At 39.5% G+C, this 24,830-nt stretch overlaps 2 protein-coding genes across 7 annotated transcripts; both read right to left on the bottom strand.

Annotated features, from left to right (window-relative positions):
* Positions 1-2,237: 2,237 nt before the first annotated feature.
* LOC116266653 (protein SCAR3-like) lies at positions 2,238-11,012 on the bottom strand. 4 transcript variants are annotated; one of them, XM_050081087.1, is made up of 10 exons: positions 10,421-11,012; positions 8,658-8,821; positions 8,160-8,283; positions 7,944-8,070; positions 7,157-7,224; positions 6,424-7,060; positions 4,372-6,291; positions 4,195-4,281; positions 2,861-2,971; positions 2,238-2,669 (listed from the first exon to the last, which is right to left on the bottom strand). In XM_050081087.1, exons 1-10 carry the CDS (start codon positions 10,573-10,575, stop codon positions 2,613-2,615), a joined length of 3,450 nt encoding a protein of 1,149 aa, XP_049937044.1. In that variant the 5' UTR covers positions 10,576-11,012; the 3' UTR covers positions 2,238-2,612. The 4 variants fall into 4 exon arrangements, 3 of the variants coding, with proteins under 3 accessions (XP_049937044.1, XP_031503820.1, XP_031503821.1); XM_031647960.2 differs by having other exon boundaries at positions 4,372-7,060; XR_007575128.1 differs by lacking the exon at positions 2,238-2,669 and having other exon boundaries at positions 4,195-4,297; positions 4,372-7,060.
* A 5,324-nt stretch (positions 11,013-16,336) lies between these two features.
* Positions 16,337-24,013, bottom strand: LOC116266915 (trihelix transcription factor ENAP1-like). 3 transcript variants are annotated; one of them, XM_031648396.2, is made up of 3 exons: positions 22,750-24,013; positions 17,595-17,702; positions 16,337-16,674 (listed from the first exon to the last, which is right to left on the bottom strand). In XM_031648396.2, exons 1-3 carry the CDS (start codon positions 23,585-23,587, stop codon positions 16,661-16,663), a joined length of 960 nt encoding a protein of 319 aa, XP_031504256.1. In that variant the 5' UTR covers positions 23,588-24,013; the 3' UTR covers positions 16,337-16,660. The 3 variants fall into 3 exon arrangements, with proteins under 3 accessions (XP_031504256.1, XP_031504257.1, XP_031504258.1); XM_031648397.2 differs by having other exon boundaries at positions 17,595-17,684; XM_031648398.2 differs by lacking the exon at positions 17,595-17,702 and having other exon boundaries at positions 22,750-24,011.
* Positions 24,014-24,830: the final 817 nt, after the last annotated feature.

The raw sequence follows: 24,830 nt of genomic DNA, 5'->3' as shown, positions 1-24,830 counted from the left end.
CTGCCTTTGTTATTGGTATTTTTATAAACATTAAAGAATTACATTGACAATTTTCATGTAGGTAATGGAAAGCGGTATATATGTGTATACGCCAATTTCATATGCAGCCTCATCTTAAGCTTTAGACCGTTTGACTCAGATTTTTTTTTTTTTCATGGTCTAGGCAATTGACTGGACAATTAATCAACCTACCATTTACATTGCTGAGAGGGGTGTATTATAGTTGATCGGCTTGAATGTCATGCTGATGATGATGCATCTTCAATTCAATTTTTATGGGTACTGCTTGTTTGGACAATTACATACTCAACACTCAAATTGAAGGGTATATTATATGACTATGCACAGATCCTGAAACATTCCTGTACACTGAAGGAATGAAAAAGGAGGATGGCTTCGGCTTTCACGAACTGCCATCATATATTTGCCTTACTTTAGTCATGATAATGGCATACCAGTGTGGCTATGCAATTACAAATTTACAAATGGATTTGGATCACCGTCTAAATTCACTTTTTTTTTTTCCAAAAGATATTTGAATCACTTCAGCTAAAAAGATTAGTTATTGTTTACAAGTTAAATTCAAGAACTAATTTCAAAAAATTTATGTAAAAGGAAAAAATGAGTTTATTAACAAATTAACACGGACCCTTTTTGTGCAAGGATGCTTATTGGCGTTGGGGTTTCGTCTAATTGAGTGTGTGATTAGGTCTCATTTTTCAGGCACCATTTTTTATTGAAAACGTCAAAGAAAAAGATCAACCAGAAGACATAAAACCTAAATTTTCGGAAGTACTTAAGCATAAGTAATGAAAATCAGCGGCAGTATGATAAGATGCCAGGAATTATGATAAGATGGATTCAAGTGCATTAGCAAATGGGTGACAAGCTGTCATTAAGTACAAAAAGAGGAAAAAAGGCACCAGAGAGGTAGAAAAAAGAAAAAACATAATGCATTCCATATCACTTTAGGAATAAAAACCAGATGTCTTAAATTTGATTGATAAAACACTTTTTTGGCACAATCCAACCCTAGATATGTGCTTAAGAATATTATCATGAGAAACGTATATTAGGTTAATTCTTTTAGAGTCAAATGATGTTTTTGTTAGTACTAAAAAAATGAACGGCTCTTACAACATTGAAATTTCATTAGTAGAAATATCAATACTTTTCATAAAAACAACTTGAAATTAAAACTTTGTTATGTTAAATTAATATCTATAAAGAGTCCACTATGTCTATATTTTGTTTAAAATATATTTTAACAAGAACTTCATTTTATATTAAATAAGTTTTAGATTATGTGATTGGTTTTTAAATGAAAAAAAGTGAAATATAACCTGATATAGGCCACTCCCTATCAATCGATGCGTGGAATGGCCAGCGAAGTGATACCGCTCTTTACAACATTTGTAGAAACAAATTTTGCTAAAGGAAAGTAAATATATTGGAAAGTTTAGTGAAAGCCAAGTATTGGGGGTCGTTTAGGTTACACCTTAAAGCCAATTTTTGGACGTAAAAAGTGGTTTTCCTTCTTCGACGCCATGTTACGCGTGTTTGAAACTTTAGATGACAACACTAAAGGAGTGTTTTGGTGACACTTCAAAACCAGGTTTTGCTTCCAAAACCTGGTTTTGTAAAAGATATTAAAAGATCTGATTCCCTTACAAAAAGCCAGGTTTTGGGTGTGTCACCCAAACAGAAAAAACAAAGTTTCTAAAACTCATTAGAAAAACTTTGTTTTCGAAAACCCTAATTTTTATAAAACTAGGTTAGAGAAAGGTGTCATCCAAACGCGCCATAAATTTTTTGTTATATACCCACTGGGGTAGTAAAACATTCGTTTCTGCCTTTCTACAAACTTTCCAATGGATGGGCACTGGACTTGGGAGACGAATCTGATCGTCATATCATATAGCTAGAAGTGCTCCATGCCAGTAAAATTCAATAGTGACCAAACAAGTTTGAGCTTGTAAAGATAAAATCAGGGTCAGATCGATGACAGAGAACTCCAAGGTTAAAATAGGTTCGAGGATCATCCCTCTAAACAGTCCGAAAAATGCAGAAATCCTCTGCTTAGAAATAGGTAATTGAATACAGGCTAGATCAATCTCTGAGCATAACATGGTCACTCGTTCTAGCCTGAATGGGCTTAAATGCCCTAAGTAATGCATCAGCTACTGTTGGTTCATGTGCAGATGCTTGGTTTGCCTGATTTTACGGCACAAAACCAATGGAAAAGAATCGGCTGAACTTAGGAACTAGAATAACTTGTTCATGTGCAGATTCTTGGTCGATATCAAATGCTAAATGAGGGCCATCACGCTCATGGGTGATGGGACTGCAACAAACTGATACAACAGAAGGGACCTATTCACATATTGACAAGAGATGCGGCTAACATATCAAGGGAATCCTTTGAAGCTATGGTCCTCATAGCCAGTGGCTGAGTCAGGATCATTTGGCTGAGGGGCACTTGAATAGTTGACCAAGGTGTGGTGTGGGCACGAGATATGGCAGCTTGATTTGCAAGGAAATCACTGCCCACGCAAGGTCACTCATAGCCTCATGAAGAGAACCCACATATGTTACCACCACTTACACGAAATTCAGTCATCACTCCAGTTTGCATCATCGTCACTTTCATTGTCGCTACCAGCAAAAGCCTGTTCAAAGAACTGTGTGAGAAGGTTCTCTAAATGGTAGATACCATGACCACTGGGATAAGCAGGACATAAATATCATTCATAAGCAGAAGAAGGAACTGCATTAAAGGGTCTACCCAATAGGGTAGTAATTCCAGATCGGCCCAAAAAACATCCAAATTAATTACTAAAGAACAAGGATTGTGCTGAACCTGGCGGATCGCATTTGCCTTCTCCAGAATAGCAGCAACATTGATGTTTGTGGCTGGTCTTGGCACAAAGAGGCTAGACCTGGTGGTGACTGTGCGCCTCAAGCTGAATGACTGGAAATTCGGAACAAGTAAAAAAATGTAAAATTAGGCACGTAAAAGGGAAATTGGGGATACATTCTGGTTAAAAGAACAACAAAAGTAGAAGGAAAATCAAACAAGATATTCCTGTCACAGGGCAAGCACTTGAAATTTAGAAACAACAATACTCTAGTCTTTGGACCAACCCATCTAAACAAATAGTAGAAGAAACATCCACAAGTATGGGATATGCAATAAGACATATGCAAGTACAGAAACATCCAAACAAACATGATATCCCAAACAAACAAGTTATCTCATCCTAGATGACTACCACTGCATCTGGAGGGTGTTTGTTTGTTAGTGTGTTCTTCCGTCAAACTGCACCATAAGCAATCAATGAAGGACAAGATCTACCAGTGATCTAGATTTAGGGAAAAGAGCACACACACATACACAATTAGCGGTGTCAACCACTTGTATCAAATTTACCTACTTAAAAGGATCGTAATGTTACAGTTACGCCACTATATAGTGTATAGTATATAGTATATAACAACCAAAACAGAAGGGAACATCACAGTGTGCAAGAATTTATTGAATTGCACAAATGTGAATGCATGCATACACATACCGAAATATGTAGTATGAAATGAACCATGAGTTGGAGAAATACAAATGAATTATATTGGCCACAAGTAAAGATGATATTTCTTAATCTTTTCTTTGCTCTTCCTTCAAACTAAAAATATTAACAGTACAAAAGCATTAGCATGAAATTATAATTATCATCAGCAGGCTATGCATGCTAGGGTTCTTCTCATTAGGCAGCTTCCTCCATAGATTTTGGCCAATAAATGTCGAAGGCCATGATGTTAGTGAACGTTCATATGAGTATAGAACAAGCAAACCTCCACAAACTTCAGGCTTGCATTTTTTTTTATCTGTGCTTCACTTAACAGACAGAGGCCTCTTTAAATATGTTTGCTATCTCTGAAGTAGCATCTACAGCATCGTGGTTTTATTAGGTTTTAGTGTGCATCCCAAGACTCAAGTAGCACCTGAACATTTCAGGGTCTGACAAATCCACACAAGCATGCCCAATTTTTGCAGCATTTCAGATCATTTCAGATATCATGAGGAATAAGAGAAAACTCTACTCAGGAAATTCCAAAATGTCCTGAACATAATCAACCAATATTTAGGTCTCAGACATATGAAATATGAAAAAATGAACTAGCAGAAAGAGTATCAACCTTGGTCCGTATTTGTTCAAGCAACAACTCACGACCACTCTGCTGCTGGATTTGTGGACTCCTATTGAGTGTTTTAGGTTTCCGTATCTGTAAATGTGGAATACTGTGTTAAAATCAACAAAGCTTCAATTACAAGTAAGTATGGGCAAATGGAAACAAAAAAGAACGCGAATTTACAATGATATCATGAGAAGCAATTGACTCTTTTGGTGACAATGGCACAGAAGGCTTCAATTGATCAGTGGATACGTGTTCCAGTGTTTGCACATCTGTTGGTTGACGAGTCGAAACTGTCTGATGGGATTTTTGACCTTGTACTGCAGGGATTAAGGATTTTCTGTAACCCCATTGTGGTGGAGGGGGAGGAACTGGTGGTATCACAGCAGTCTTAGGTGAGACAGAACCCAATTTTTGATTTGGGTTTGACTCTTTCTCTTGCAAATTCATCTGTGAAATCTGAAGTCCAGAAGCTAAAAGATCTACTGATCCAGCTGTCGAGCTTGTTCTTGACCTCGAACAGTTGAGAGTTCCTGCATCCTTAGTCTCACAAGGGCAATCTGTAGGGTGATTACTTGCTTTCTCCATTCCCAAAGAACTAGAAAAAGAATTGGATGGGGATACTATATGCAAACTGTCACATAGTGCATCTTTTTGTCCATTTAGTTTGCTGCATTCCCACTGTTCTGAATTTGGTTCCGAACCCTGACTAAGCATATCCTCTGAGAAATTGAGAGATGGCTTGCAGGATGCATCATCATCTGAATAAATTTCGCTGTCTACTTCTTTTGGTGTTACTGGTTCTTCAAACATAGAAATGGAGTGCATACTCCAATTACATGGAATGAAACTAAGTTCATCAGTAGATCCTCTCTTATCAATTTCACCTAAAGGAATCATACACTCAGGAATATGATGAAAAGATGAGTCGAAGGCATCTCTAACACTTTCATCGAAATTGTGCTCATCAGGACAATCCACATTTAGTGTGGAAGCATCCATGTCGTTTATGGGATGAAAAGATATCTTCATATGCTCTAATGGTGGAGATGAACAGTCAGAGTGATGTGATCTAGAAGAAGGAGAATGTCTTGGGGATTCTGGTTCAGAACTAGGTTGTTCAAGAAAAACAGATCTGGAATCCATGTCTGCAAATGCAGACTGAACAAGTCCTCCAGCTTCCTGTTCTTTCGGAGTGTCTTCTCGACCAGCTTCATCCGACAAGTTTTCGCAATTGTTGATGTCACTTGACTTGTTGGATAGCTGTTTGCTGGCTGCTTTTTCCTTCTCAAAACCATTGTCTAGACACCCATCTTCAGAAATGGATACATCAGATTGGACCCCCACTTTGGAAGGTGATGGCAGTTCACGGTCACAGGGCAAAACATCAGCCTCACGTACCTTCTCTTCATTTATTTTATTATAATTATCAAACTCCATTGATGATTCAAGTATGGTCAAGTCCATAGAATTTTCCTTTGAAAATTCTTCATATTGTTTTACATGTTGTATTTGAAACTCAAATGACTCAACAAGGAGAGTTTTTTCTTGACCCACCTTGTTGGGATTCAAGTCACTAACATCAGTAGGGATCACATTCTCAGGTGGCATATTTAGCACTGTTCCAGGTTTAGGCTTCTTTTCTTGAACCACAGGACCATCAGTAGTAAATGACTGAACAATAATGGGAACTGATGGGTGTCCCTGTGTCTTGCAACCGTCTCCTGGAATGAAATCCAAATGCTCTGGTGGTTCAACCCCCAATAGGCCATCACTTGGGCATGAGTATGCAGAAGTCGCATGACAGAACTTACCTGGAACCGATTCATGACTGTTACCTACCGGAAATTGTTCATCAAGGATAACAGGACAAGCCACATTATTATTCTCTATAGAACTGCAAATGATTTCTTTTGCTGTTTCATCATTAGGAGATGTGCAGGCTTCACTTTCGAACACAGTAAGGACTGCACTTCCTGGAACATTATAGTCTTCAAGGTCAACCTGAGAGGAACTTTCAGATGGACCACTGCCAGTTTCAAGATCAGAGCAGTTTGAAGTGCAGGGCGGGAGCTCTTTCTGCTTTTTTCCTGATTTCACCTCTGGTTCTTTATCATCATGTTGGAACTCCATTTCCTCCATAAGTCTATTCTCTGAGTCTGTTTCAGTTTCAAGATCAGAGCAGTTTGAAGTGCAGGGCGGGAGCTCCTTCTGCTTTTTTCCTGATGTCACCTCTGGTTCTTTATCAGCATGTTGGAACTCCATTTCCTCCATAAGTCTATTCTCTGAGTCTGTTTCAACTTCTGATTCCATGGAGTTAAGTGCATCCGCATAACTGTCTAGCTCACTAGCTACTTCATTATCCTGGCTTTCACCAGAAGAGGACACTGGTTTATTTTCATCAACCAAAACTGTATGTTGAGCCACATTGCTAGGTGTAGATGCGGTCTGCTCCACATGAAATTCAGAAAAACCTTCTGTCACAGCTGCTGTAGCTTGATTCTCGTCCTCGACAACATGGAAGCCAGAATTATTTTGAGCACTGATAAGTTCAATATTCTCAGCTCCAATGAAAGGTGCTGATTCAGGAATTTTTCCCCTATGGGATGACTCACACAGAAATTCATTGTCTATGTCTGGTTTAGCTTGATGTTCAGAAATAACAGAGGTCACAACATTAATGCACTGCGAGTCTGTAATTGCTGTATCTAAGAAAACTGTTTCTACTTTCGCGCATTCAGATGGAACATTTATGTCAAGCAAAGGCTCCATATAGCTTATCTTGGTGCTTGAGCTTAGTAGCTGGGATGTGCTACTGGACTTGGATTTCATAACAGTTGAGATATTCTCACCGCTGGGATTTTGATCACTGCAATCCAAAGCATGAAAACCACGCAATAGTTAGGCACTTCAAATTCATAAACATGACTCGAATACACATACCTGAAATATAAAAAATATGCACCTGGTATGAGCCCCAGACAGAGAGCCGGCGTCTAGTGCTTCTACACTTCTCCGTTTTCTTGATTTTTTCTGGAAATTGAAGAAAAAGGAAAAGTAAAAACTCTAGATATCATAGTTTGGTTGTCTTTTTTTCTTCTGAAAGTTGGGAGGAAACAATCATGGAGACGAAAAAGGTAAATCCTTACTCTATCCAAAGGCAACCTTAAACTATAAACCAGGGAATAAACAATTAAGCAAAATAACATAAACTATAACACTGACGAGATGAAGTGAGTTGCTAATTGAAATTGAACTGAAACAAAAAAGGCTGATCTAGTTAGATGAACCATTGAAATGAATAGTCTTAAAAGAAAAGATGAAATATCGCAGGGAGACACATCTCAAACAAATAAAGTCCTTCTGTTCATATAGTCTACAGTTCCTGAGAAACGGCTGCAATAGCTAGGAATGCTAGAACAGAAAAATGCTACAGCACTGGTGGTATGCCTTACATCTTTTCCATTAGCAAAGCTATAGTTTTTATGGGAGTTCTTGTGTAACAAATGGCTTCATTTAATCCCATAATATTGCATCTGGGAAACCCCTATATTTGATATTTTTTCTAACATCATCCAGCAAGATGAAATGATTAATCGTTTACTTTGCCAAGCATACTATCAAGAAACTAATTTTTGAAGTAAAGTTCATATAACTTTAACAGCACAAGAAGAAAGAATTCCTAGTAGACTATATGCAGTACATAGAACTATTAGCTTGCTTTTCACAGTACTGAAACATATATTGTATACCCTCAGGATTTTCCTCTCTTGCTTAAACTTCTCTGCTTTAAGTAGTTCTGACGTGGCCCATTCCATCTTAAAGAAAGATGGATCTGAATATCTCTTTAAACAGGCACCAGTACCAGCAACATCAAACCTGAGACAAGAAGATCCCTTGTGTCAGTGGCGTCAGGCACCCATAACCATGGACATGTTTTAAGAGGAAGGCAAATACTATAACTGTACTTGTCAAGCAAGAATAGACGAGGTGGACCACGGGACTCTTCATAAGCATCCATGATAAACCCAGGCAGATCACCACGAGTAAGATGATTTTCTTCTGTTCGAACAGTAGCATGCCAATCAGAACCTGTAAAAGATATTCTTTATTAGGCAAGCTTTTTTCATGTTTCTCACTGTTGAATGTGATAGCGAACCTTTTGCATCAAACACTTTTCTGAAAATTAAGCTGCATAACACTACATATGCAAACAGATCAGCCAATGTATGTGTTCAAATCTCTAGCCTCAGAGTTAGTGACAAACTCTTTGATGCTTGAGAGGACATAATAGTTCCAGACATCATTGATCCAACCAATTAAAGGAAAAGAATGATTATTCTACAAAAGGAGTAAACTGGATAGTCAGCAAGAACCAAAATTTTCTAAAGGAATATCTATTGGATGTTTGACTAGGTAATGCAGGTTAGTGATTTGGAATGCGACATACAAGCTTAAGATAATACCTGGATTGTAAGCAAAATGAATGTGACTTGTCTGAGCTAAAGCAGCTGTCTCAAGAGAAGGAAGCTCTGCCTCAATCTGTTGGATACGAAGCATTATATCTTGGCCTCTTTCAGCAGTAGCGATCACTTGTTCATGTAAATCATGAAAAATCTCAGCTGCAAAACTAGACAAGAGAAAACACAAAAAGAAATGACCATGTTAACATCAATCTAAGAATGTTAAGACGTCATTGTTTTTTCCCAACAGCCAATTTTACTCTTAACTAGCTCAGAAACAAAATATGTCACAAACCCATGATTCAATGAAGTTTGAAACTTTCCAACTGAAAGCTTCAAATACCGGAAAAAGATGGAAATAGAACTTAATTGCAAATATAAGGAAAAAAGATCAGCTCTTGATTGCAAAAGCAATCTTTTCTACATTAGAAGGAACAAAGCAGAAGAAGAAACAAAAAGACATGGATCAAGCAATGTGAAAGACAAAATCAAAATTCGTATGATGGCCAAGACTTAGTTCATAAACTACAGACTAGCAGTGACATAAATATCGAGTCCAAACCTAAAATACCTACTGATAAGTTTGGTAACATAACTGATAAGAACATTGAGAACGTCACCAATGCCAATGGGTACAGCACTGTCACTATTTTCTTTTCTTGACGAAGCAATTCCATTTTTCAAAAAGCTCTTCAGTGACTTTGCAAGATACCTTAATGTTGCGGCCTGCAGGCATTGTGTTCTTCGTAGAAAGGAGTAGTTTACAAGGCAAGAGATATTAAACCTCATATTCAAATAACACAAAAAAAGGAAGGATGGGAAAGAAAAGGTGAAGGACGTCACGAGATAGACTCACCATATTCGAACGGTAGAGTAACTGGGGAACTTGACTAGGAAAAACCGAAAAAGGTGTCTCATAAACAAGAGATTGTAAAGGTCTGGAGGTTAAAGAAAACAGAGTGCCTTCCTAGTTCTGGCAGGCCGCGCCCTCTTCTCCCACATAATGATACTATTTGGAAGAAGTTAAACCGATCTATTAACTTACAAGCGTTTGTAGTCCTAAACTGATGCAGACCATATTATTAACCCAGCTTTGGTTCAAAATCTCCAATACAACCTTTAAATTTCATGTCGCCTTTAACATATGGAACCGCAACACATATTGTATCTCGACGAAAGAGCGTTCAGCTCATTATGCTACATTTTGTCGTAAAGACATTGAGCATCATACTTGAAGTGAGAAAATTAACACCTACATTCGTTACAATTTCTCATTTGAGGAATATAATCAATTAGATAACAACTCCCGTCGTGCACCATACTGGTCAGACAACTTGGAGAAAGTAAGAATCAAGCAAAGACGGCGGTGACCTACGAAGCGTCCAGCGTTCAAAATCAAATTTAGGTAAAAGTCAGAATCTCCTCATAGTTGAAGTCCTACAAAAACCAAAGAATAGAGAAAACTGAATTGAAATTCTGAACTGCATTTTCGTAAGTTTTCTAGTGCTCTACTCATACCAGAGATGGTGTATCAGAAACTACAGATGGAAAAGGACGACGTATGAAAACGCAAAAGAACACTCTGTAACATCTTTATTTCGAATGGAACAGGGTTTCACGCGATACTATAGCAGAACAGAGAAAAATGCGAGCCTAAAAATTCCAATACACGAGTCTCAGACGGCAACACAAAAGCAAGAAAGTTCAAGTCCAGCACTTTACAGTACCGAGAAAACGAGGGAGACTTAGGACACAGAAAAACATACTCCGAGAGATCGCCCAGCTGCCGGATAATCCCGACGAGTCCAGCGATGGCGACGCCTTCGAGGAGTGCCTTCGGTCCGTCCTTCTCCGCTTCTCTGTAAAGCAGAGGGTCTCCCAGCCCGTACTCATTTTTCGCCTCGAACCGCACCAGAGGCATGGCGCCTCCTTCCCGCGGACACTGCTAAATCTAACGCGAGGCGACGCGCTTCCTACTTCTCTATCGGCCACTTTCTTCAACCGACTGAACGTCGTCTCTCTCTCTCTCTCTCTCTCTCGCCCCCTAGCAAGAAACAACTTTTCTCTTCCTATTCATCAGCATTTCTTTTAGAGAGTTCCTACGGGGGTGCTCATGACGATCGACGCTATCTGAAAGTTGAGGCTCCTGCTCTCAGAAAGCTCCGAATCAAAGTCTTCGCCGTCGTTGAGGATGACTCGATCGTTTCCACAGAGCGCCGAGTTCAACGCTTCATGCAAAGCAAATTGTTGCTCCAAGAGACCTCAAGGATCACGTTTCCACCGTCTCCCTCTCCCTCCCTCTCTCTATCTCTTCTCGTCTCTTCTCTCTCTCAGGAAGCTCGGTTCAGAGCTGACACCGTGAGCCAGGGATTCCGACGCGTCGCCCTCGCTCGCTCCCTCTCAAAACGAGCCCCGGAAGTGCAAGGAACGATCGGTGCATGTTCTGAACCTATTTGACGCAAATACCCTGTCCTTCTATAACAATTACCCACGCCGATTTCTTGCAGTTAAAATGACCATTGTGGCCTGGATTGTAGCGTCAACGGGTCGGAGAAGGATCGGATCCAATCGGGGACTTGGGCTGCCCTTATATCCTAACATTCAGAATTTTGGATCGGATCTGGATTCAAGTACCATAGTGTCCGTGTTTGAAGTGACTAATGGGGAATGCCGTGTTCATGCTGAAAAAGGTCACCATTACTGCACGACATAATATCGGGTAGGGAGAAAGTGGTACTTTATCCGGATCAGATGGCATTTTCTCTAAGTTTAGGCCCTGCCTTGTTTGGATTCGGATTCGTATAATCCTGGTAGATTGCGTCAACGAGAGGAATGGGGATTCGTGAGATATCCAATCCGTCTGGATCTCCAGGAGATAGTGGCAAGAGCATAATATTGGTTGTTCGAAACACCGCGGTTGGTCATTTGCTGTTAAAATTTTCAAAGACCGGAAGAGGAATGCGGAAAACATGGGGTTTGAGGGTCGCACGTTTGGTATAAAAAAGGTTGGTTTTGGAAAATCCTTTTTTTTTTCCAACCGAAAGAGTTCTCCCTCGCCGTCTTCACGTGACCGATATCCCGAAATTGATCCGTGGGAGACTGGCAACTGGTTCAGATCGTGAACTCCGTCGTGGTTTGCATGACAACCAAACGCGGCTTCCTTCGTTGGTTATTTTCAGGAAAAGATGGGCATGCCCTAATAGAATAGGGATCAGGTCAGCCAAACATAGTAGAAACTTGGGCTTGGGCTTGTGCTCGATTCAACCTTGATTGGTTAATTTATTTTTAATATAAAATAATATATAAATTATAGTCACAAAAAGTTTTAAATGGTGAAGTTTTCTCAAGTATAATATGACAAGCTTAAAAAAACGAAAAAAAAAGATAAATTTTTAAATTTTTTAAAAAACTAAAAAAATAAAAAATAAAATAAGTGAAAAAATAAGAACACAAACATCACAAGTTAAGTAGATTTGTAACAAATGAAAAATGAAAAAAAAACTGTTTGACATCAAAAAACTAAAAAAAACTAAAAAAAGTTAAAAAGGTGAAAAAAACGTGATCGTTTTTAACGTTTTTTTAAAACATGTTTTTTTAGTTTTAAACGGCTATTTAATTTATCGCATTTTTTTTAAAAAAAAATTATGACTATGATATAAATACAATTAATTATAATAAAATATTATAATTATATTTGTAAATTAATAAAAAATAACATTTGACATATCTTATCAAGCTGAATCAAGCTTAGCGAGCTAACTTGATCCCAGTTCCTCTTTTTAGGGGTCAAATTGGACCGACTGCCCATTACTCGGCCCGATGCCAAGCTTAGATATGAGTTGAGTTGACATAGTTAGTCATGTGTGCACAGTACAGTTCAGTAGCGAAGCTACTTGTTGGCTAAGGTGCGCCTCTTCCCACATGAGTCCATTAAAAATCACATTATAATATCTCAACCTTACATTGTTATGACTTTAAAATTATATGCTATGCCAACACCAAATTTGTGCCACGAATACCAATGCCCCATGACTAAAAAATCCTAGTTACGCCATTGGTGTAGTTAGTTTTGAATGACATAGTGTAGGTAGCTGCTCCGTCTAAATACTATGAAAAAATGCCTTGTTATTTTGATTTTCTAAGCTGTTATGTATATGTGCCAATGAGTAGCGGTGCCACGCTGTGGCTGCTGTGGGCAATTGTCCATACCAACTTATAGAAGTTGTGTTATTTATTATGGACGCTATTCATCTAAACTGCAAATATACAATGGATACCTAATATTTTAGTCTATCAACTAAAATATTATCACTTCATATACAATTTATTATCACTTTATATATATATACATATATATAATGGCAATATCTTCATTTACACGTGATATGAGTTCCATTCTTCCAAAAGGATGATGATATATATAGATTATAGAGTGTAAGCGTGCACCCGCAGCCTTGTATCTATCACCTTTTCTCCTGCCACATTTTCAGAGCCATTTATGGATGGATCATGTGCTTGTACTTTCTATTGGGCCTGTAAAAGAAGATGGCTGGTCCAGGTTATTTTGGCTCTATACATTTGGTTCTGGCTTCTACCCGACCCACGTACGGGCCAGGTCATGTGCCTACCCCGGCCCAGTAGTTCGGCTTTAACGATCTGAAATCCACATTGCTCCCCAGTTTTTTGAAGGTTGTGTTTGTATTTTGTGAAAACGAGATTTGGGACCACATATTAATGTATTTCCAGTTGCTTATTAAAAATGACTAAAAAAAGTTGAACCGAATAAAAGTTTTCTTTTTTCCTCTTGGAATTGTATTGATTGAATATCAACATGCCACTGCACAGTTTCAGAATTGAGTTTCCAAAAGATTAAGGGAAACAAAACGGATTTTTGACATTAATAAGAAAATAATGAAAATCAGCAAAATACGAAACGAGCCCCCTGCAGAAGTCGTAACATTAAACTTTCTAGCATTTGATTCAAATGGGTTGATTCAGACCCGACTTTAATAACAGTAGAGATGACCCTGACATTCTCAAAACTTTAATAACATTTCTCAAAAATTCTCTTACCAGTGGAGGGTTGAAAAAGGTACACAGACACATAATAAAACCATTGATGAAACCTTTAGTTTTTTGATACAACATAATAAAAACACCCATTTGGAAAGCAACAATATCTTTCATCGGGGAAGAATGGCCATTTTGAATGTATTTCTATCATTATGTATGAAAAGAAAACTGTTTTCTACGACCAACTGGAGGCTATTTGTAATTTTTTTGAAAAGTTAGGCATCTATTTCTTAACTTCTAAAAGTTGAGCAGTGACTTGTTATTTGCCTAAATATCAGGTGGTCTTTCGTAAAAACGAATGACCCAAATATCAAGAAGGTTGCTTGTTTATTTGCACGAACATTAGACGCCAGCGTTGGTACAATGGCTGGACAGAAGACCGCCATTTGACTATAAACATGAAACAAACAAGCACTTAAATCTTATTAAGACCCGTGCTTTGTTTTATTCTTTCTTTCTTCCATGTTGCGTGCACTGAAATTCACAACCCAAATCCAGAGACGCGGTTGCATGCAACAAGAACAAATTAACAGCCGGCGGCTGACCGTCCGGCGGCCAGAGGCGGTCTTCTTCCAACAGACAAATGACTGACAACCTCCACCGGGAACGCCGCTTTCCGGCAGATGCCGCAGTTCCAATTTATGAAGACTGTAAGCACCGCGTGGCTGACCATATGGAGCCAAAAGAGAGCGCTCAGGGGCGTCCAGACCAAGGTCCAGGACATGGCCAAAAAGGAAGCCTCAGCCTTCTGGATACTTGGATGGCATAAGAGACAAGGATGAACGGAAGATGTCAGGCTCTACCGTGTGCCTGAATTTATTAATGGATAACCCACATTTTGATTTTTCCGTGTCTATGGTGCTGACGGCTCCTTTCGATTAGGAATGTTAATGGATTGTATTTACTGGATCTGTTTTTTCAGATATTCATATGCTTGAATTCAAATTCAGATTCAAATACAACTAAAGAAAAGTTAATATTCAAATATGAATCCAAAAATCGACTTCGCAATTGGAATCCAGATCCGAAAACTGATTTCACAGTCTGAATCCGATCCAAAACTGATTTCACATTGAACCAAATCCAACAATTTTCAAAATATAAGAGCATTGGATATAAGGTGTTTATTGCCTCTTCCATCGGCCACCATGTATCTATAATACATATCAAACCAATATAATTGCTTGATCAACACCAGAAAAGTTATAACTTAAGTGTGCAAGATCAACACCCACACAATGAGGGAGTATATAAGTAGGAGTTGGCACAATGACCAGGCAGAAGTTGGTAGGCATGTAGTTTCTAGTTTCTGTTTGAACATCAACCCTTGTGCTGTAAAAGAGTGGAGGAGGAGGGAGAGGAAAGAAACATAAAAGGGGAAATGATTCTCCAAATATTAGAAATTTTGTCCATGTTATCCCACCCATCAAATTTGGACTTTTCTCCCTCTCCGCCCTTCGATCTGGAGAGAGGTGGACCCATCGGGCTGTTTTGCCTGTCGGGACAGTTTCGACTAATGAGAACTTATTAATGTTAACTGCATGATGGAGGGGCAACTCTACCTACCGCAATCAGCACACGTATGGGATTCAGGTGAGGGTATTCAGAAAAGATCAGCTGAGCTGCTAGCGTTGTTACCGAGGGCATCTTTATGGATGCTTTTCTGCGTAACCAGGCATCCCTTTTAAGGGTTGGGTAAGAATGGACAACTGTCTTCTGAAACCAAATGGACAACTGTCTTCTGAAACCAAATGGACAATTCTCTAAAAAGCTTGTGCACCTACGCATTCAACACACTCCTGACAGTTGAGAGAAACTAAGAGGATTGGTCCCATACTCCTGGACATTTTTTCTTCTCAGCTGACTTGATACAGTGTTTCAACTGATTCGCCCATGCCTGTATCGAGCTATTTCCATATTTTACTGAAAATTAACGAATAAATATTTTAAAATATCTAATGGAAAAAACAAATTCTTAAATTAGAAACCTCGGTGTCAGCCAGCATTATTTCACTCTCTGGTTGATTTAATGCATATCCGCCAATATGGCTCATGGCCTCACGCGACACCGATAGTGACCACAACGACACAACATCAAAATCCGAGAGAGAGAGAGAGAAATAGAGTGTATTAAATCTTTAAAATGTTGCAAAAAAATGAGTTGGGTAATTTTTTCTATATAGGTTTCTAATAAAATACTCGTATGCTTTTCCAAAATTTCACCTACTTGCCATGTGTATTCCTAGCTATATAAATTTCTAAGTCACTAAAATTTTGTAAAAAATCGATGTCATTTTGAAAAAGAGAAAAACAATCAATCACAGGTTCAACTGTGGAAATATAATCTCTAATTTTTTAACACCTATTGAAAACCGTTCATTTTAGTACATTGCGTGTTGATTTTTTCACTATATGAACAATGAATCTTATGATATGACTAACCTACCAAGACAAATGACACTTGAGAGAAGTGCACACACATCATATGATTGTAGCAACTAGAAAAACAATACACGAAACTTTTGTACTTAATTCCCGATCCTTCCATCGAAACCAGTATTTAAGAGCATTGCAACTCTGAAAAGTGACCAGTGGTCAAGCGGAGATAGTAAAGAAAACAAGAAACTCATCAGATCTGTTGACATTTTATGTTTTAGCAGATGTTCACAAGGAAAAAAACAAAAAAAAAAAAACAAAAAAAGGGGGTTCGCTCCTAGAGGGCATGATTAATCTAGTTATGTAAACAATTGATAATATACAAAATCATTAGAAAAATAGTACTAAGGTTTCCAGTAGTTCTTGAAAACTCTATTATTACCTGAGCATCAGTTGGGATTGTGCAGTAGTACTTTGTCAAAGCAGCCCCGTGCACCAGCCATCATATTGGAGCTGGCTCATTCAAGAACAGAGTGCCACGAGGCCCTCATGGCCAGTTACAAGTAACTCTCTGCATTGGAAATTGTGAAGTGATTAAATTTTGGCACACCAAGTGAATATAAAAAAGTATTAGCTGGTCTGTAACTTTCTTTTCAAAAATCATGCAGAGAAAGGCATGAGATTTTAAATTTCTTTGCAAAACTATAGGAAACACATCATTTTATATAGTCACAATGATCTTCACAGCTGCCTCCATTTCATTCTTCCACTAAAAAGCGAACCTTATGATCAGATTGTACGAGCATACATGATACAACGATGAAGTAAAAACAAAATTGACATGATATAGTGACGTCAAAATGACATCCGAAGCGTGCAGGCATGCATCAGAAAAGAGAAGAAACAATCATCAAGTATAATGACACCCAGTTTACCTGCAGCGTGTGATAAATCATAAAAGGACCATGCCACTTTGGCTTCAAATAAACTTTAGTTGAATTTTACAGTTAAGAAAAGTCTGATGAATTGATGATTGAAAAGAGTAACCTCTGAAAATTACAAATTTTTAACAATTTATCAATGAGCAATAAAAAGGTAAACATGAAAAAGATCCAAAATACCAACATAGTCTACATTTTTCTTCCATGAAAAGGATGTGAAGGGTCATAATCCAGCATAATTGTCCTCCAACATCCTATTAAGCAATGACACAGATGCTGGAATGTGCCACAGGCTCTGAATAAGACTCAGGTATGATCTGTACTATTCCTATGGATCAAGAATGAGTCTCACGGATGCGGACGTGAAGCTTCAAGCATTTTCACAGGGACATTGCTCTCTGTGTACTATATATATAAAAAGCTTGGGTGCAGGGACATCACAGTGTTTGTATATATAGCAAGGATAAGATTTTAAGCAAACAAAAACATATATTCATTATTTCACAAAATATAAATTAATAAAAAATATCAAAATAGACCGAAAAAATACCAACTATCATTTTGCCATGCCTAAGTTGTTTCCTGTTCTTGCACCCATGTCTAGCCGCCTCAACACAGGTGTGGCGTCCTTCTGGCAAGACTGTGTGACAGGTCAGAACTGTAGCCAAATTAGCAAAGCAGCCACAATGATACTACAACCTACTACAGTCTGCCCAAGAACAGTAAGTTCAACTATAAAACATAAACTGTTCTTTCACCAAGAAATATAGTTTCCCAAGTCCTTAACTTTTTGCACTAAAGCATCGGAAAAATGGAACCTACTTGGCTACTCGTACTCCTAGTAGTAAATAGGGATTAAACAGAAATGTGTGATACCCAACTAGACCCACACGAATGTTGTGAAAGTCATAATCAAAGGTCAGAAGAGTATTTCCAACATAAGTCCTAAAAGTAGAGCAACTTAATCCAAGTGCTGAAGTAATTTCTATAAAATGGAAAAAGGGTTATCTAAACTTTATTTTACAAGTCTTATATATTATTACTTTGGAGTAGGCATTCTGCTTTGTATTTCCCCTTTTTTGTAATAAATTGCATATTGCTCGTAGCCTATGTCACACGATGTAGGGTGCTCGTGCAGCGTCTTTCAAAAAACATGGGTGCAGCTATAGTGAGAATATAAAAATATCAACAAATAACAAAATTTAACAATTAACACTTAACAAGCTATGGTTCTAGCAATAATTAACAAAACAAAATAAAAGCAAACTTTCTAATGCCGAACTCACATTCACAGCAACTATTTTGCAGAGTCTGTGCTACTCAGCTCACAGCATATTCTCCTTCTTAGGTTATTAGGGCCAGGAGAAAACCCAAGCTGATTAATGTTTGACAGCACTTGGCTTGTAAGGACCTATTCAAAAATTTAAAAGTGCAAGGATAGGCTCTTAGCTTTGTTCAACGCCTACAGTCTCGTGAAATACTAGTAAAATACAATTGATTAATGCGCCCATTTTTATTGAGTTTCCAAACCAACTGGTCGGTTGCTTCTGCTTGTCGGGCAGACTCACTTCATTCACACATGGGCCTTCAACAAAGGAAAGGCGTCAGGATGATGACAAGTCCTCATCGCGTTTATGATCTGGGTGACACACATGCTACAATGGCAATTACAATGGGAAGCAAGACTGCAAGGCAAAGCAGATCCAGACTTTATTTATTGCTCTCAAACAACTTATTTGAAGCGCTTGATTTCTAAACAAACAAACTTAGAGCTCATACTATAATAAAAAAATTGGTCAGCATTTGGTTTAAAGACCTTGAAGTTAACAAAATATATTTTGCATAAAGCTTGCACAGGCTTGACTTATTATATAAACAAACCAAGATCTAAAATGGGATTTAAGCAACATATGAAGCCGAAGTTCAACAGCAATTACAAAAAAAAGGATGAAAATGTGGGCAGTAGCAAAAAAGGAAAAAGAAGAAGAAAAAGGTAACAAAAAAAAACAAAAAGGAAAATGGGTGATATCTCAACAAACAAGTTAAAGAAAAGGTGGTTGAAGAAAGGGGTTAGGTTTACATAGATGCATTAGGCAATGCATTAATTTTTCTGTGCACCCAAACTACTAGCATAGGCAACCAATCTAGCCTAAAGAGCCTCAGCACCTTAGGCAAGCTTTTGAACTAGTAGCTAAATAATGGTGTCACCTTATCTACCGTCTCTGCTTATTTTTTTGACTTTTGAAAGCTTTAGTCACCTTTACTCTAGGAAGGAGAATGAGATTAACTAACCCATTCGGAGACAACAGAGAAATTTTCTGTCAGAGGCACAATGTCCACAAAAATTGTGCAGCAAAACCTAGCCTTTAGCTTCTCAGAGACAGAATAGTAATGCAAGATCCCACGTTGTTTCAAGATGACTTTTGTACACATGCACATGTAAAAGGGAGGGAGGTACACGTACACATATTAGAGGAAGGGAGGGAGGGGAAGAGAGAGAGAGAGAGAGAGAGAGAGAGGAAAATCACTAATACTATAGATACAATCATAAGTTATGCTGAGATTCTTATTAGAAATAGAAAAAGGAAAAAACTAAAACATTTCATAACATTTATAAGGACGACTATTTTATATCCTGAAACAAAAGTTTCAAGAAAAAAAAAGTGTTTTTTTATGGCTTTAGATGGTGTATTCATGAAGCTGATGCGCATCCAACTTGAAGATGTAAGGCATTGGTCTCCATAGCTTGGGATTAGTCTAAAGTCAATTGCCTAAACAAATCTGAAGCTCGAGATTAATGCCTCTCACTAAGTGTTTCAAGAAGGAAATCATTTTTCTACTGATAATAACCATGAATGTCTGCTTATGTTGTGTAGCCATCTTCAAGATTTTCACTGCAGCAATTAATAAAAGTAGAAGAAGTGTTTGAAAGTCTAGGACCAACCAAATGCCTCGGGCACCAATGTCCATTGTACAAAACCTCCAAAAAGCCTGATTCATGCTCCATCTTGAAATAAGGGAGAAAAGGAATTCTAGAAAAGGTGACGGCAGAAGAGGAGACTTTCAATTTATTTTTTTTCCCAAATACATTGCATTGCATCACATATCTCATTTTTGACCCGCCAGACAGCGATATATTATCTCATGCATCATCATAGTAAAAGAGATTTTCGTTGTCCATTTTTTATTGTCCTTGACTACATCATTTCCAAATAAACAATGGATGCAAAATACCGTTCTACTTTCTCTTTTCTCATAAGAAATAGTCAAGTCACAGGTCAGCATGTTGCCTGATAACAGAAGTCTCTCAACTCCTCTTCCATCTCCGTAGGAGTAGGAATGGAACTGTAGGAACAACTTTCCTCAAATGAATATACAAAATAAATCAACATCATTTCCTTGTAAAGGGACTTGAGGAACACAATAATGAGCATTCAAATTTATCATGGCCTTATCATGCTCTACATACTTTGTTAAGGAATCATGTTGAAGGGAAAACCCAGTCCTGAGACCTTGAGAGGGTGGATGCTATATTAGGGCAATCTTAACGTGGGATCCGCTCAAGGACCTACTGAGGACCTTTAGTTCCATTACATTCAAATCCATTCTGTTGAGACGCTGAGCATGCTAGCATAATGATAATGAAGTCCCACAACAAACAATGGAAAGAGAAACTAGAAACAGGCATGAGGCATATATGTGTCACTCCAATATCAAATTGTAAATCAAATGCTTGCCAAAACAGTTTGCTTTCACAAGGAAAAAAATCATCGCTTAAAGGAGGCTATGGTTGCAAACCATCAAAAACATCCAGGAAAGCCATCATAAGGTCGAGACTTTTTAGTATGATAATAAAAAGGGCATGCTTGGTCAGAATAGACAAGACAATCAAGTCCAAAACCTCAGTAAAGACCAACAAGACTTTCAGAACCAAAAGAGAAGAATTAGGCTTAGCCACTGAAAAAAGGCAAACTATGTGCCATCTTTACTGTGCATGACATCTAAGGTCAAAGCTCATTATTCTGATAGCAACTTAGCATCATGGAAGATGATCAGTAGCATCTTTCCTATTTTTCAATGGGGGAGGATCATTTAAGAAGCAGCTGTTTCTTTAGTCCAAATTCCAAAACAATATTGGAGCACAAATTAAGGTGCAACATAAGGATTCATCATTTAAGTATGACCAGGGTAATCAAAACTTGCTCTCTGGCTCTGGAGGACAAGGCTTGACCAAAAGACAAGATGGCATCATTCTAACCCAAACAAACAATCCTAAAAGGTGCTGGATTCCTATTGCTTCCACCAGACTTTAATGCTACATATAATCAATTATGAAACTAAAATCATTACCAACGAAAACAGTAGGCTATCACACAGTCTGTACTTAATAAATGAGTTGCTTTCAACACAAAGATGCAAGAAATACAGTATACAAAAGAATCAATTTCAACAGTACATATTGAAATTCAAATGCATATATCAAACAAACTCCATAATAAGCTGATGCCCTCAATTTATGACCTTCAAAATCAGACATATAGAGGTCAATACCCAATATCATAGCCCCAATATAGAATGCTATTAGGCTAGAGTTCTATCCTACTTGGATAAAACGTAAAAGGTAGAACAGCTCTGCAACCAAATTCACCTCTTAGTAATTTATGCAATTTTTTTTTCCCTTTACTTGGGGGAAACCACCTTGGGCTGAGACTTCGTTCCTTCCCAGCCATAAAACCCCAAGGCCATTTCCTCACCCCCAAAGGTCCCGGAATGCATTGGCTTCCATTTCTCTGAATATCCACCAAAGGGCAGACACCACAGAGATTTGAACCGGCAACTAGCCACCTACCAACCCAAACAGTTGCTCCACAGCCCTTGGGCTCCTAAATATGCATGGACCTTGCGAGTGAGTGTGCACACACGAAAATAGGAACACTTGTGCACTCACAAACAGTACTCTAGGTTATCCCTTCTTCAAAAGAGGAAAAAAAAAAACATAGGCCGAAAAGAAATACAAACTCGAAGTAAGAAGATAAAACAAGAAATAAAAGAACAAAGCTAAATGAGAAACAAAGAAAAATAAGGGAAAAACAACTGGAGAGTAAAACAAAAAATAAATGGAATCGAGGATGAACGTTGAGTACCGCTCTCAACCATGCGTGGCAACTCACAGGCTAGCACACAAAGAACTACTTATATTTTCTTGATAACCCTAAGGTGGAAAGTGAAGATTAAAGCATGAGAAGGGAACAGAAGATACTCTCAGTTCCAGAATCTGCAGCCGCAATTTTACACTTACAACAAACAAAAATCATACATAAACTCCGGCAACAAGGCGCCTTGTTTCGGCACATAAACCAAACTCAAGGCAATTTGCTCACTGTGTCTACCAGCTTAAACGAAAGGAAAGTTAAAAAAACGACCAGAAATTAAAAGAATAGGTAACAGAAAACACGCACAAAAGAGGATAACGGATGATAAAAAACCCCCCTTATTCCGTTTATACTCCAAATCAGAATCGCGAACCATCATAGAAAATAAAAATGCTCTAACAAAATTATTTCTTAAACAAATGAGGATATTCAATTAATATGATGCTAAAGATGAACAGCAAAACGATTATTATAATGTTGTTCATCAACACAGGGCGTCCCTGAAAGCTTGAACTAAGAAATTAAGGGAAAAAAGGAGGGAGATTTTTCCACCTGTGTTTGCACGCTTGGCCTTTTTCATCTTCGCGAGTTCGACCTGCGAATCCATAAAAATCTGCATCCGCTGGAACTCCAACCCTTTCACGAACTCCATCCTCTGCCGCTCCAGATCCATCATCTGCCTCTGCTTTGCAGCTTCCACCTTCTCATAGATCTCGCCAAACCTCATGATCGCCCTAGCGAGCTCCCGAAACCCTCCCCCGTCCCCATCCCCGTTCCCACCCTTCCCCTTGCTTTCCCGCGAGCTCTCCGCGCTATCGGGGCTCGTCTTCGACCTCGATGACCCCGATTGCGTGTCCGAGGTCGGGATCCTGCGGAAAACGTAATCGTCCTCTGCCGGCCGCTTCTCCTTGCCTGCCGCTGCGGCTGCAGCCCTTGCCGCGACAACTGGAACTGCCGTGGTCCGATACAGAGGCAGCGCCATAGGAGGCTCTCCCTTCACTGCTGGCGTCACAGGCAACGCCTTCTTCGTGGTGGCGGCAGGTCCGATCAGATCATCGATCCGGTCATAATACGGCCACTTGCTCACAAACGCTCCGTTCGTGGCCAAAACCCTAGCCTTCTCCGCCTTGTACTTCTTCTTGAGCGTATCGATCCTGTTCTTGCATTGCACGTCCGTCTTCCTGGCTCTCGCGGCGCCCGGCATGGCGTTCACCGCGTCCGCGACCTCCTGCCAGTGCTTCTGCTTCAGGTTCCCTCGGTTGAGCTCGAGGTGCCGATCGCCCCACGCCTGAATCAAGGCGACTGTCGCCCCCTCACTCCAGCAATCCTCCCGGCCGCTCACCGGCCGACTCCCTCCCGATGTTCCCCCTGCAGTCTCCCTCTCCTCCATCTAAATCCCTCCTCCCTGTCTCTCCCTCCGAAAAGTCTCCCTATCCCTCTCCGTCTCCCCGTTCCTCACGTCTTCCTTGCTAGGCGGCCGGATCCGAGGCCGGGGATTAAAAAGGAGAGGTGTGGAGATTGTGGGGGCCCTCAGGCGTCCGGAGGCCGACCTGTCGGTGACTGGACGTAACGTCGCAGCGTCGCTCCGGCACTCCATCGGCATTCACCCCTCGCACGTGTACCGCCGGGGGGGGTTTGGCGTCGCCCGCGTGGATCTCGGGCGGGGTCCGCGCATCGCCGCGCCCCTCCGAGCGACGGACGGCGGGGATCGCCCCGCCGGGAACGAGTCCCGGGGCGCGGGGTCCTCACTTGCGCCATCCCTCGAGCCGTCCCTGCCCACTCCCCTTCCCTTTCCTTCCCCGCCCCCGGAATCTCGCGCCTTCGCTTATTTGTTGACCCCGTCGCGTAGCTGGTCGGCTCTTCCCCAATGACGGTTACCACCTCCGCCAAAGCATTCAATGACGTCGGTAAAGTCCGCCACGGAACGATACACGGAAAGGACAGGAAGGTAAATGCGGTTGGAACAAAGGCCGCAGACGCTGGGCTGCATGCGGGTTTGAGGGGAGACCGAGCTCGGACGATGGTCGCCTGGAATTGGCGGTAGAAAGGTCCCCGCGTCATTTCTTTTCTTTTTCTTTTTCAAGAAAAAACTTTCATCCCCATTTGAAACTCCCAGTAGTTCTAAACAAATATAATCTACATATACATGTGTAAATTTATTCGTTTATATATATGTCACTTATTTACAATATTGTTTCATAGCACAATCCAAATTGCTTTTAACATGATTCAGCCGTATGTATTGTTCTTTGCTACTTAGCAAAATTTGTAGCGTTGTAGATATTGATTTGTGAATTCTAGTAAAACCTTGATTTTAAAAGTTGATCGCATGAAAACCTCTATAGATCAGATTTTTAATGTTCGATGTGAAAAAAAATACAAATCTAGTTATCTGTTACAAATGATTATCGGCCATGTCGTGCACACACACACATACACACTCTCATATTACACAAGATGCCTAGCGTAGGCAAGCACTTTTCCGGTAGCCGGAAAGCGGTCACCACCCCTATTCCGATGGCCTGCCCTCGTCCACTTGCCGGAAGGACACCGCGCTTTTTCCAACTGAAGTTTTGAGTTTCCCATGCACAAGCAGCCCGATATCACTCTTGAGTTCTTTTTCACAAGATTTT

Source organism: Nymphaea colorata, chromosome 13 (genome assembly GCF_008831285.2).
Source record: "Nymphaea colorata isolate Beijing-Zhang1983 chromosome 13, ASM883128v2, whole genome shotgun sequence".
Lineage (NCBI taxonomy): Eukaryota > Viridiplantae > Streptophyta > Magnoliopsida > Nymphaeales > Nymphaeaceae > Nymphaea > Nymphaea colorata.
Note: the sequence above shows the minus strand (reverse complement) of the source record. Positions and strands in the feature narration are given on the sequence as shown.